This window comes from Balaenoptera borealis (genome assembly GCF_965194805.1).
Source record: "Balaenoptera borealis genome assembly, chromosome: 1".
Taxonomy (NCBI): Eukaryota; Metazoa; Chordata; class Mammalia; order Artiodactyla; family Balaenopteridae; genus Balaenoptera; species Balaenoptera borealis.
This window is the reverse complement of record NC_138860.1, coordinates 99,265,244-99,277,430: the sequence shown is the minus strand read 5'-3', so window position 1 is coordinate 99,277,430 and position 12,187 is coordinate 99,265,244. Positions and strand designations below refer to the sequence as shown.

Sequence of the window (12,187 nt, the reverse complement as noted above, 5' to 3'; positions counted from 1 at the left end):
AACAGTCAGCTAGAGGTCGGGTTACTTTCCTTGTGTACATGGATGAGCTAAGAGTGGACACTTGAATAAAATCAGGACTTGCTAGCAAGGAATATCAGGGCATTGAATGGTGGGTAGGCAAAAAACGGTCTGCTTTGACTGACAGATCTTGATTTCTCCCTTCTGAAAAGCTTTTGAAACCATCTCTTCTCTCCAGTCACAAGACCACTGCCCTAGGTTATGCCTTCATTATTTCTTATTTCAAACCTGCATTGGCCTCCTATCTTTTCTCTGCCTCTGTCGTCTCCCACCAGTTCATCCTGTATATTATTGCCAGAGGGATTGTTCTGAAATTCAAAGATGATCATATCCTTCCCCCACTTTTAGTCCTTCAGCAGCTTTCTATTGCCTGTAAAGGAAAATGAAATGAAAAGTCTTTAACCTAGCGTATTGGACCCATCTTGGTTTGCAAATCATCTGTCTGCACACTCACCCACTCACTCACTCATCCTTATGCTTCAGACATACTGCCCAGAGAACATTCCTGGAGTGTGCCGTGCTGTTTTAGCCTTGTTGCCTTGTGACTTGATGTTTTCCCTGCCATGCATGTGCTTCTGTCGACTCATGTATCATTAAAAACTCAACTTAGTCATCCCTCCCCACTTAGAAATTTTCTTTTCCTCTCTTTCTTGTAATTGTGCCTTCCTTTATCACAGCACTTATACTTTTTTATGGGAATTTATTTCCTTTTCTATCTTCCCTTATGAGTTCCTTGAGAATAGGAATAATATACATTCCTAATACCTAACATTATCTGGAATGAAGATGCTCAAAATTATTTGCCAATTGAAAGAAGCTCTACCACAGTTATACCTACAATTTATATATATATATATATATATATATATATATATATATATATATATGCCATTTTATTGAGACAGTTATCTCAGTGAAACCAAAGAGAAAATCATAAAGAAATATGGACTCTCTTGTACCTCATTACAATGTAAGCTCTTGCAAGACAGTTCTTATCTGTCCTGTTCATCACTGTTTTCCAGTATTTAAAGCAGGGCCTGGCACATAAAAGGTGCTCAGTAAATGTTGACCTTAGCATGCTTTCTTAATGGGGACTGACCAGATTCTTTTTTAAAAAACTTGCTTTATGCTTAGTGACTGTAATACCAGCACTCCAACAGTGGATGGTAAGCCAAAGGGCTGTTTTTTATTCAAAAAATACGTGTTAACTGCCTACCATGTGCCAAGCATTGTTCCTGCCACTATTTTAAGTATTAGCGATACAGCAGTAAACAAAACAGACAAAAATCCCCGACTTTGGGGAGGTTACATTCTAATGGGGGATTGAGGGAGGGGGACAGACAATAAAATAAATATGAAATGTGTATATACATGATGTGATGATAACTACTAAGAAAAATAAAGCAGATAAGGGGTAGACAGTGACAGCTACAGGGGAGGTGGGGGGGAGCCAGGCATGTTCTAGAATGGTCAGGGGAGACCCCTTTAGAGAGATGACATTTGAACATAGACTCTAATGCCGTGAGGAAGAAAGCTGTGAGAAGATCTAAGAGAGAATGTATCAGGCAAAAGAACAGTAAGTGCTAAAGGCCTTGAGGTGATCTTGGCATTTTTCAAGGAAAAGGACCTTTTGGCTGGAAGAGCGGATGAGGAGGAGAGGGGGGAATGAAGTTGACGAGGTGGCCATGGACAGAGGAATCAGAGACAGTCAATATAGACAAGTCTTTCGAGGAGTCTTACTCCAAAGGGGAGTAGAAGAATATTACAGTAGACTGGAGAGAGGTGTGGCATGAGGTTTTGTTTTCTTTAGTTCATTAAGATGGGAGAAAATCCAGCATGTTTGTGTTCTGGGAATGATCCATAGAGAGGGAAGAATCCCTGAAGTGATGAACTTGAATAGGCGAGAGGAGAGTGGTTGGCCTTGGATGGGAGCACAGCCAGCTCACTTACAGTAAGTGGGAAGGTAAATATGTGGGCACAGATTCAGGTAGGCGAGTGCATGTGGCTGGTGATAAGAGCTTGTGGAAGTTGAATGCTCTTTTGATTGCTTTTATTTCTGAGTGAAATAGGAAACAAGGCATCAGCAAAGAGTGTGGATGGAAAAGGTATTGGAGGTTCAAAGAGAAAGGATAATGTATGAAATAAGGCATGTGGATGATGTGTGATCACACAGCCCCAGGAGTCTTCCCATGTTCATTTGGATGTGGCTTTGCCCTGGACATATCCAGGCTTTTTGCTGATCTCTTGGACCCCTAAAAGAGGCAGTAAGACCAGAGTAATCATGTGAAGATTAGGTAGATATTACCTGTGGCTTGATATGTTCCTGACTTACTGCTTTTGGAGCTTGTGGTCCTTCAACAGGTCTCTTAAGTTCTTATTCTTCATTCTTCTTATATCAATTAAAAACCACTAAAATAATGCTCCATCCTACAGTAAAAATCTTCATCTTAAATGCCATTCATATGTTCTTCACTGCATGTCTTAAAGCATTGAAGCAGGCAACTTAAAATCACAGCACTCAACTTAAAATCACAGCAGGGTTTGACGTGTATAATACTTTTTATTATATATTCAGGGAGATGTACTTAATCAATTGCAGGCTCAAAACATTTTTTTGTTAATAAAAGACTATATACACTTAGTCATATAGAATAGACTGTTCAAAAAATAATGATATAAGGGAGTGATTTTTTGTACCACTTGGAAATGAGAAGTAGGGTTGAGCAACATCAGAGGAAAGACCATAGGGTCATCTTTGGTAGCTGCAGAAAATGGGGACCAAACCCGAGTAGTAATAAGAGGGAGGAATGCATTTGAGCTGAGCTTCTGGGTAACAGCAGAGAAGGTTGGTGTGGGGAAGGAAGGAAGAAGGCTTCATAAAGAGAGATTCAGCTCACGGGGGACCAGCAAGGCAAATGTTGTGGATATAGAGCTTACCTTTACCACCTTTACCAGCAAGGCAAATGAAGGTGGTAAAGGAGGAGGAGCTTGTACCAAAGAGAGTATGTGATACACTTAAATCATTTCGCTCTTGGGTGGGCAGTGAGAACTTAATAATTTGCAACTATCTGCAGTCACCAGTGGTTAACTGGGAATAGAACCAGACCAGAAAAGGGAGAGGAGAGTCTGAATGGTTTTCTCTATGTGTGTGCAAATGACCATGACTGGTCTGCTAGTATTTCCCATAGAGCAATGTGAGCACCACTGCTACTTGCAGTGATTTCAGTTGTTTAATATGCATTATTTTTACGTTAAGTTATATATTTTAATGTGTGCAGAAAAATACATTTAGCAATCAAACATGTGATTTCAGAGATCATATTGCTTAAGACAAGAGTAGAATAGGTAATACATTTTTACAAAAAGGGAGCCAATTTTTTAAGACACATTGGGGTGGCCAAAAAGTTCGTTCGGTTTTAAGTAAAATAAGACACATTTTTCATTTTCACCAAGAACTTGATTGAACAACATATTCCTTAATCGAAGAAACTTTTTGGCCAACCCAATATTAAGCAAAGGATAGAACAGGTGTTGTTAAGTTGGCAAAAACTGCAAATAACTGAAGTTTGAGACCACTTGGCTAGAGCATGGGTTGAATGTTTATTTTAAGGATAATATGATAGAAGCCTAGTAGATATTCTATTAATATAATTATTTTTCTTTTCATAGCTGGGCTTTGCAGATCTAAACCTGGCAGAGTTTGCTGGATCAGGAAATACCACTCGTCGCTGTTTACTGGAAGGCTATGATACCAAAAATACAAGACAGGATAATTCCATTCTTAAAGTAAGCACGTTTCTAGATTTACAAGTCAACAAATGAGATTCTCTGCCTTTAAATAATCGTAGGTATATACTGTCAAGGACAAGATGGGAATCAGTATTGAGATCATAAGCCGAACATACCACTGAAATACTCACCATGTAGAAGAAAAAACTGTCCAAATCACAGAAGCACTGAAAAGTAACAAATGTTCACCTTCATGATCACATGGTGCTGTAAACATTCAGGGAAGAATGCACACAACCACTACGGCATAAGGGCTCAATGAGCGGAAGGAGCATCTTAAATGAATACCTTACAATGCTTATAGCTCCCAAGACGTGATTTCCAAAGCAGCTGTGGTGGGCACATAGAAGTCACTGGGTTCTCTCGCAACAAGTGAAATGACAGGTGAAACTCACTTTGGGCATCTGCCCTACTGTTTCCAAGTACCTTCAGGAGCCATGAATTCTGGTGAACCCAGAGGGAATACACACTTCAGAGAGCTGGAGTATTAAGTGAAACCAGTAGAGAAAATGTTTGTAAGGTACCTTGCATCTAGTAAAAATCACTGGATAAATCTTTTGCTGTGTTTTAGTTAGGTTTACCCCATTATGGTAAGTTATCTAACGATAAGAAAGGAAAATAATCCTGAATAAAAACTGAATGGTCAGAAGTTAGTGGACAAAAGAATTACCCTATATCTAACAGTTTTCAAACCCACTTAGCTTATGCCTGGCACTTAATAGATTCTTAATTCATGACTACTGTTAAGGTTTTTGTTACTATTACCATTATCATTATTATTCCCAGAACACAATAAGATCCTATGGCTGATTCTTAAAAGACAATCAGCACCTAGAGAATAGCAGCATTTCAGAAAGCATTAGCAAAGCTTTAAATTCTGGTCCAACAAAAAAATACCATTTCTGAGTAATAGTACTCTAGGTATTCATTCATTCATTCAACCAGAATTTTTTGAGTAGCCATAGGTTTAGGGAGCTTAAGGAGCATAATCCCAGCCACGTGGCAGGAGCGTGGATTATGGCATCAGGGCTCTGTGTTTGTTCTTAGATCTCTGGAGCCCTGTGTATGCACTTCACCTCTGCCCCACTGTTTCCTCCTCTGTAAAAGGGGAGTTTTAGTACTTGCCCCAGGGACCTGTTCTTGAGGCCTAAATGAGTTACTGTATGTGATTTTGCCAACACTAGTTGTATGGAATAGAAATCCCTCAGGTTAGCTCATGTAAAAGAGAACTTTAGTTCAAACACAAGGACGTTTCATAGAGCCCTAGGATGGGAAGTTACAACCAGACCTGAACTCCCAGGAACTAAAGGAGCTTTCTAGGCCTCTCAGGGACTGTTCTTGGCTCTCTGCATTATCATTCTGTCTGTAGACCAACTTCCTGTGCTTACTCACGGCTTCCCTGCCCTCCCTAGAACTTCAGCTGCTAAGTGGCATTGGCTTGCGATGACGTCAGCAGAATCTGGGAGGCGGGGGAGGCTGTTTCCAGAGACCTTCTCTAAAAGGTCTTGGCCTGGTAGGTTTCCCAGAATGTGTTTGCAGTAGTATCCTCACAGAGCCTAGTATACTCTGGGGCAGGGTGGATGTTCTACAGATGCTAACTCCTTCTTTCTAGAAGGTGGCAAGAACATTAGTTAAAGTCACATAGTAAGTACCTTGAGAGAGAAGCTGATCCATTTGGTAGGTAGAGAAGGACATTGAGTACTTCTAAATTTTTATAGCTTTATTGAGCTATGATTCACTTACCATACATTTCACTCAGTTAAAGTACACAGTGGAATGGTTTTTAGTATATTCATAGGTGTGTCCGACTATTGCCGTAATCAATTTTAGAACATCTTCATCACCCCAAAAAAGAAACCTCGTATGTGCCCGATAGCAGTCACTTCCCACTTTCCCCCAACTCTCCTCCCTTCCCCCCAGCCTAAGCAACCACTAATCTACTCTCTGTCTATGGATTTACCTATTCCGAACATTTCATATAAATGGGATTATAGAATATGTAATGTTTTGTGTCTGGCTTCTCTAAACTTAGCATAATGTTTTCAAGGTTCATCCATGGTGTAGCATGTGTCAGTACTACACTCCTTTTTGTGGCTAAATAATATTCCATTGTATGGCTATACCACATTTTATTTATTCCTCAGTTAATGGTCATTTGGCTTGTTGTTTTCACTTTTTAGCTATTATGAACAATGCTGCTATGGACATTCATATACAAGTTTCATTGTGGGCATATATTTTCTTTTCTCTTGGGCATGTATCCAAGAGTAAGTACTCTTGGAGCAGAATTCTTGGGTCACATAGTAACTCTGCTTTTAACCTTTTGCAGAGCTACCTGACTGGTTTTCAAGTGGCTGAAAGATTTTACATTCCCATTAGCAGAGTGTTTGAGAGTTCACATTTCTCCAAATATTGAGTCCTTTTATTCTTTAGCTTCTTAGAATGGGGAACTGCATAGATAACCCTGTGCATTTCATATTTCAGATGCTGCTAATAGGTATGTGGAGACTTGCATTAAGCATTTAGTCTTCAGGATAAACACATATAGAGATCCTCTAGAGGAAAATGCCTCTTACTGTGGGTGAAAGGTCTTGAATAGCTCGGGGTGTCAGGAAGATCAGATATTTCTAAGCCTGATCTTTACAAAATATTATAATTGCTTCATGAATGAATAAAATCATGAATGATTAAAAAAATAAATTCATTCATTCATTCTGGTCCAAAGCTAGAGCAAAGGCCAGAAGCATTCTACTCTTACAGGCCACCAGCAGGCACCCCTGAAAGCATCATTATGGCAAACATGTTGGAGGAAAACATTCCAGACACTTAAACACCACAGGAGTCTGGGAGGAAAGACAGATAAAATAGACCAGAACAGCACACACCCAGAAGATTGTTACTGGTGAAGCCCTTGCTTTTTGTTTCCATCTTTTCCACTCTTATTTTTGCAGTGACAAAGTTGTTAATGTTAAAAATGATTTTTAACCTATGTCTGTATAAAGCAGCAATTCAATATTGGATATAACCCAATTCAGTAATCATTTTATTTATAAATAGGAAATACTGGACTAGGTGATGTGGAAGGTTCATAGATTAGCAGAATGTGGCTTCTCCTCTCAAGATTTTTATAATTACAGTATTTCTTTTTCTTATGTTTAGGTTTTAATCAGTATGCAACTGATGTCTGGTGACCCATGTTTTAAAACGTAAGTTGATGCTCAGTAAATGAGTTATTTGTCTGAAAGTTTAATAGTGATTTATTTGTTTAAATGTTCACATTCATATTATGTAGTGTTTGTAGGCTAATACCAGTGAAGGAATAGTTCCTCTTTTAGGAGACTGACCTGACCCTCACAGAAGTTACTATTACTTATTACCAAACAAACTCTCCATGCTCTAAATTATTTAAGCCATGGGTCTTTTGTCATCTTCAGGTTTTGGGTGAAATTATACAAATTTAACTTTTTAATTTGATCTCTGTGGATTTGTCATTTCTTCAATAAATACCTATTAAGTGCCATGTGCTAGGCCCTAATCTATAGACACTAGAGCAGGGGTCCCCAACCCCCAGGCCGCGGACCGGTACCGGTCAGCAGCCTGTTAGGAACTGGGCCGCACAGCAGGAGGTGAGTGATGGACAAGCCAGCGAAACTTCATCTGCCGCTCCCCATCACTCGCATTACCGCCTGAACCCCCCACCCTCCCACCCCCGTCCATGGAAAAATTGTCTTCCAGGAAACAGATCCCTGGTGCCAAAAAGGTTGGGGACCGCTGCACTAGAGAAACAGCAGTGAAAAAAATAGATCAAGTCCGTGACATCTTGGAGTTTGTACTCTTAAGAGGAAAACAAACAACAAGCTAACAAGTAAATATATACTATAAAGATAGTTATGAATGCTTTGGAGAAAAATAAAGCAGGGTAGGAGAGGCATGGTGCGAGAAGTGTTGCTATTTTATATAGTCGAGGAAGTCCTTCCTGGTAAAGGTGATATTTGAGCAGAGACCTGAGGGAGGTAGGAAGCAAGCCATGCAGTTATTTGGGGAAAGAGCATTTGAGACAGCGGTAACAAGGATAAAGGCCTTGAGAGAGGTGGGTGTTTGGCATGTTCAAGTAACTGCCAGGAGACCAGTGTGTCTAGAGCAGAGTGGGTGAGGAGGAGGGTGATAAGAGATGAGACCAGATGATAAAGGATCTTGTAGGCCATTATAGTAATAGTCTCATAGGCCACTTATAATCTGAGTGAGATAAAAAGCTACTGGAGTGTTGGGAATTCCCTGACAGTCCAGTGGTTAGGACTCCATGCTTCCACTGCTGGGGCCCGGCTTCGATCCCAGGTCAGGGAACTAAGATCCTGCGTGCCACACGGCGCAGCCAAAAAAAAAAACAAAAAAACATGCTACTGGAGGGTTTAAAACAGAGGAGTAAAATGTAAAATTATCAAACTTCTGGCTGCTAGGTAGAGAATAGACAATTTGTGGGAGCAGTGAAGGGGCCAAGGGCAGAAATAGGTAGATGAGTTAGGAGGCTGTTTTGTAATCCAAGGTTTTGGGCCTGAGTAAAGAATGGTGTAAATTTATTGAAATGAGAGAGCCTACAAGAGGAACAGGTTGGGAGCTTGGGTATCAGACATGTTAAGTTTGAGATGCCTATTTAACATCCAGCCAGGCATTTTGAGTAGGCAGCTGGATATATCACTATAGGGTTCAGTGGGGAGGCCCAGACTGGAGATATAAATTTGGAAATCATGACATCATCAGCACATAGGTACTGGTTAAAGCCGTGAGCTTTCATTAAATGACCTACAGGGAATGAGTATAAATAAAGAAAAGGACCACAGACTGAGGTGTGGGACACTCCTGCATGTTAGAGGTTGGTGAGATAGGGAAGAACCAGCAAAGGAGCAACCAGTGAGATAGGAGGAAGGAACCAAAGGAGACTACTGTCCTGAAACCAGGTAAAGAGTGTGTTTCAAAAAGGACGGAGTAATCAGCTGTGTCACACACTATGGAATTAGGTCACGGAAGACGTGGGCTGAGAATTGATCTGTGGATTTTGCAGTATAGAGACCATTGGTGACTCTGACAAGCACTGGTGGATGCTTTTAGAGTACGGCCACATTGGAGTGGGATAAAGAAAGTTTTGGAGGAGAAAAATTGGAGACAGTGAGTATAAACAATTCTTATGAGGAATTTTGCTACAAAAAAGGAACAGAAAAACGGGGTCCTAAATAAAAAGAGGATGTGGGGTTAAGGGTAGCTTTTTATCTTTTTTTTTTTTTTAAGATGGGAGATAGCACAGCATACTTGTATCCTGATATGAATGGTCCAGGAGACAAGGAGAAATGTGGTGCAGAAGACAAAAGGACCAATTGCTAGAACAGTGTCCTTGGATTGTCAAGAGGGATGAAGGCAGAGAGTGTGGATACAGATGCATATATATGAGAAGGGAAACATAGAAGTTATTTTCAAATTGCTCCTTTTCTTAGTGATACAGGAAACGAGGTAATCATTGAAGAGCGAGGATGGGAAAGATGGAGGTGGGGGTTTGAGCAAAGAAGAAAAAATGTGTAAAAGTCTTCTCAGAGAGCAAGAGAGTGAGCTGAATGGGAAAAGGCAGTAGGATGCCTGTCAGCAATCTTGAAGACACTTAATAGTTAAAAATGAAAGTTAGGGACTTCCCTGTTGGCACAGTTGGTTAAGAATCCGCCTGCCAGTGCAGGGGACATGGGTTAGATCCCTGGTCCAGGAAGATCCCACATGCCGTGGAGCAACTAAGCCCGTGCACCACAACTACTGAGCCTGTGCTCTAGAGCCCGTGCACCACAACTACTGAGCCCGTGTGCCACAACTACTGAAGCCCAGGAGCCTAGAGCCTGTGCTCCGCAACAAGAGAAGCCACAGCAATGAGAAGCCCGCGCTCTGCAAAGAAGAGTAGCCCCCGCTCACCACAACTAGAGAAAGCCCACGCACAGCAACAAAGACCCAACGCAGACAAAAATAAATAAATAAATAAATTTATACCAAAAAAATAGTTAATCAGATATCATTTAAATATCTGAGAAAAAAATACATCTAGAAAAGAAAACAATTCATTCCCTATGCATCAACTTCCACGTAGCAACATCCATGTAGTTCTCTATTTACGTACTACTTTATAAAGATGAAAATATATATATATTTAACACAAATCAATTCTTGATTAAAATTATGCATTTTCATAAAACTTAGCCTTCCTGTGCTGCTTTCTCTCAAACCATAATTTCCTGGCTTCTTTCTTTATTTCCTGCTCTTTTGAGAGTAAACAATTTTTGGTTTCTTAGGTAAAAATATATTTTCCTAGTGGAATCAGTTTAGGGTGAAATGAGAAAATGAGCATTAAAATTTAGTAGAAGAAAATGTATTCATCATTCCTTCTTAGGAGCTTTTTATGAATGTTCCCTTTCTGACCCTTTCTCTGCCATTTTATCTCTCTATCTGTGAAACTCAAATACTGAAGAGCTCAAAAAGTAGATTATCTTATGTCCTGTACTATCTCCACAAATGTAATTCTGATAATCTAGAGATTATAGTTATAGAGAAAGACTTTTTTTTTTTGTAAACTTTGCTATTTTTATTACTTTTAACAAACAGGATATCACATGTTAGCCTTCTCCTTTCCTAGACATGCATATATATCAGCACATCTTCATATAACATTACCCACCCCTTCCTTTCCTTTTGGACTGTGCCGTTTTTGGGGCTTTTTTTTAAACATCTTTATTGGAGTATAATTGCTTTACAATGGTGTGTTAGTTTCTGCTTTATAACAAAGTGAATCAGCTATACATATACATATATCCCCATATCTCCTCCCTCTTGCGTCTCCCTCTCACCTTCCCTATCCCACCCCTCTAGGCAGTCACAAAGCACCAAGCTGATCTCCCTGTGCTATGTGGGTGCTTCCGACTAGCTATCTATTTTACATTTGGTAGTATATATATGTCCATGCCACGCTCTCACTTCATCCCAGCTTACCCTTCCCCCTCCCCGTGCCCTCGAGTCCATTCTCTACGTCTGCGTCTTTATTCCTGTCCTGCCCCTAGGTTCTTCAGAACCATTTTCTTTTTTTAGATTCCATATATATGTGTTAGCATACGGTATTTGTTTTTCTCTTTCTGACTTACTTCACTCTGTATGACAGACTCTAGGTCCATCCACCTCACTACAAATAACTCAATTTTGTTTCTTTTTATGACTGAGTAATATTCCATTCTATATATGTGCTACATCTTCTTTATCCATTCATCTGTAGATGGACACAGGTTGCTTCCAAATCCTGTCTATTGTAAATAGAGCTGCAATGAACATTATGGTACATGACTCTTTTTGAATTATGGTTTTCTCAGGGTACATGCCCAGTAGTGGGATTGCTGGGTCCTATGGCAGTTCTATTTTTAGTTTTTTAAGGAACCTCCATACTATTCTCCATAGGGGCTGTATCAATTTACATTCCCACCAACAGTGCAGGAGGGTTCCGTCTTCTCCACACCCTCTCCAGCATTTATTGTTTGTAGATATTTTTAATGATGGCCATTCTGACTGGTGTGAGGTGATACCTCATTGTAGTTTTGATTTGCATTTCTCTAACGATTAGTGATGTTGAGCATCCTTTCATGTGTTTGTTGGTAATCTGTATATATTCCTTGGAGAAATGGCTATTTAGGTCGTCTGCCCAGTTTTGGATTGGGTTGTTAGTTTTTTTGATATTGAGCTGCATGAGCTGCTTGTATATTTTGGAGATAAATCCTTTGTCATTTGCTTCATTTGCAAATATTTTCTCCCATTCTGAGGGTTGTCTTTTCATCTTGTTTATGGTTTCCTTTGCTGTGCAAAAGCATTTAAGTTTCCTTAGGTCCCATTTGTTTATTTTTGTTTTTATTTCCATTTCTCTAGGAGATAGGTCAAAAAGGATCTTGCTGTGATTTATGTCATAGAGTGTTCTGCCTATGTTTTCCTCTAAGAGTTTTATAGTGTCTGGCCTTACATTTAGGTCTTTAATCCATTTTGAGTTTATTTTTGTGTATGGTGTTAGGGAGTGTTCTAATTTCATTCTTTACATGTAGCTGTCCAGTTTTCCCAGCACCACTTATTGGAGAGGCTGTCTTTTCTCCACTGTATATCCTTGCCTCCTTTATCAAAGATAAGGTGACCATATGTGCGTGGGTTTATCTCTGGGCTTTCTATGCTGTTCCACTGATCTGAATTTCTGTTTTTGTGCCAGTACCATACTGTCTTGACGACTGTAGCTTTGTGGTATAGTCTGAAGTGTGGGAGCCTGATTCCTCCAGTTCCATTTTTCTTTCTCAAGATTGCCTTGGCTATTCGGGGGCTTTTGTGTTTC

At 39.9% G+C, this 12,187-nt stretch overlaps 1 protein-coding gene across 7 annotated transcripts in view; it reads left to right on the top strand.

The window, feature by feature from the left end:
- EEIG2 (EEIG family member 2) overlaps positions 1–12,187 on the top strand; it is a 121,752-nt gene that overhangs the window by 63,604 nt on the left and 45,961 nt on the right. For all 7 annotated transcript variants that reach the window (XR_014242473.1, XM_082384781.1, XM_082384776.1 and 4 more), the window contains exons 4-5: positions 3,688–3,804; positions 6,967–7,013. Coding sequence is in view for 6 of the 7 variants with exons in the window: in XM_082384781.1 (XP_082240907.1) it covers positions 3,688–3,804; positions 6,967–7,013 (164 nt within the window). In the remaining variant the exon portion in view is untranslated. The remainder of the gene's footprint in view (positions 1–3,687; positions 3,805–6,966; positions 7,014–12,187) is intronic.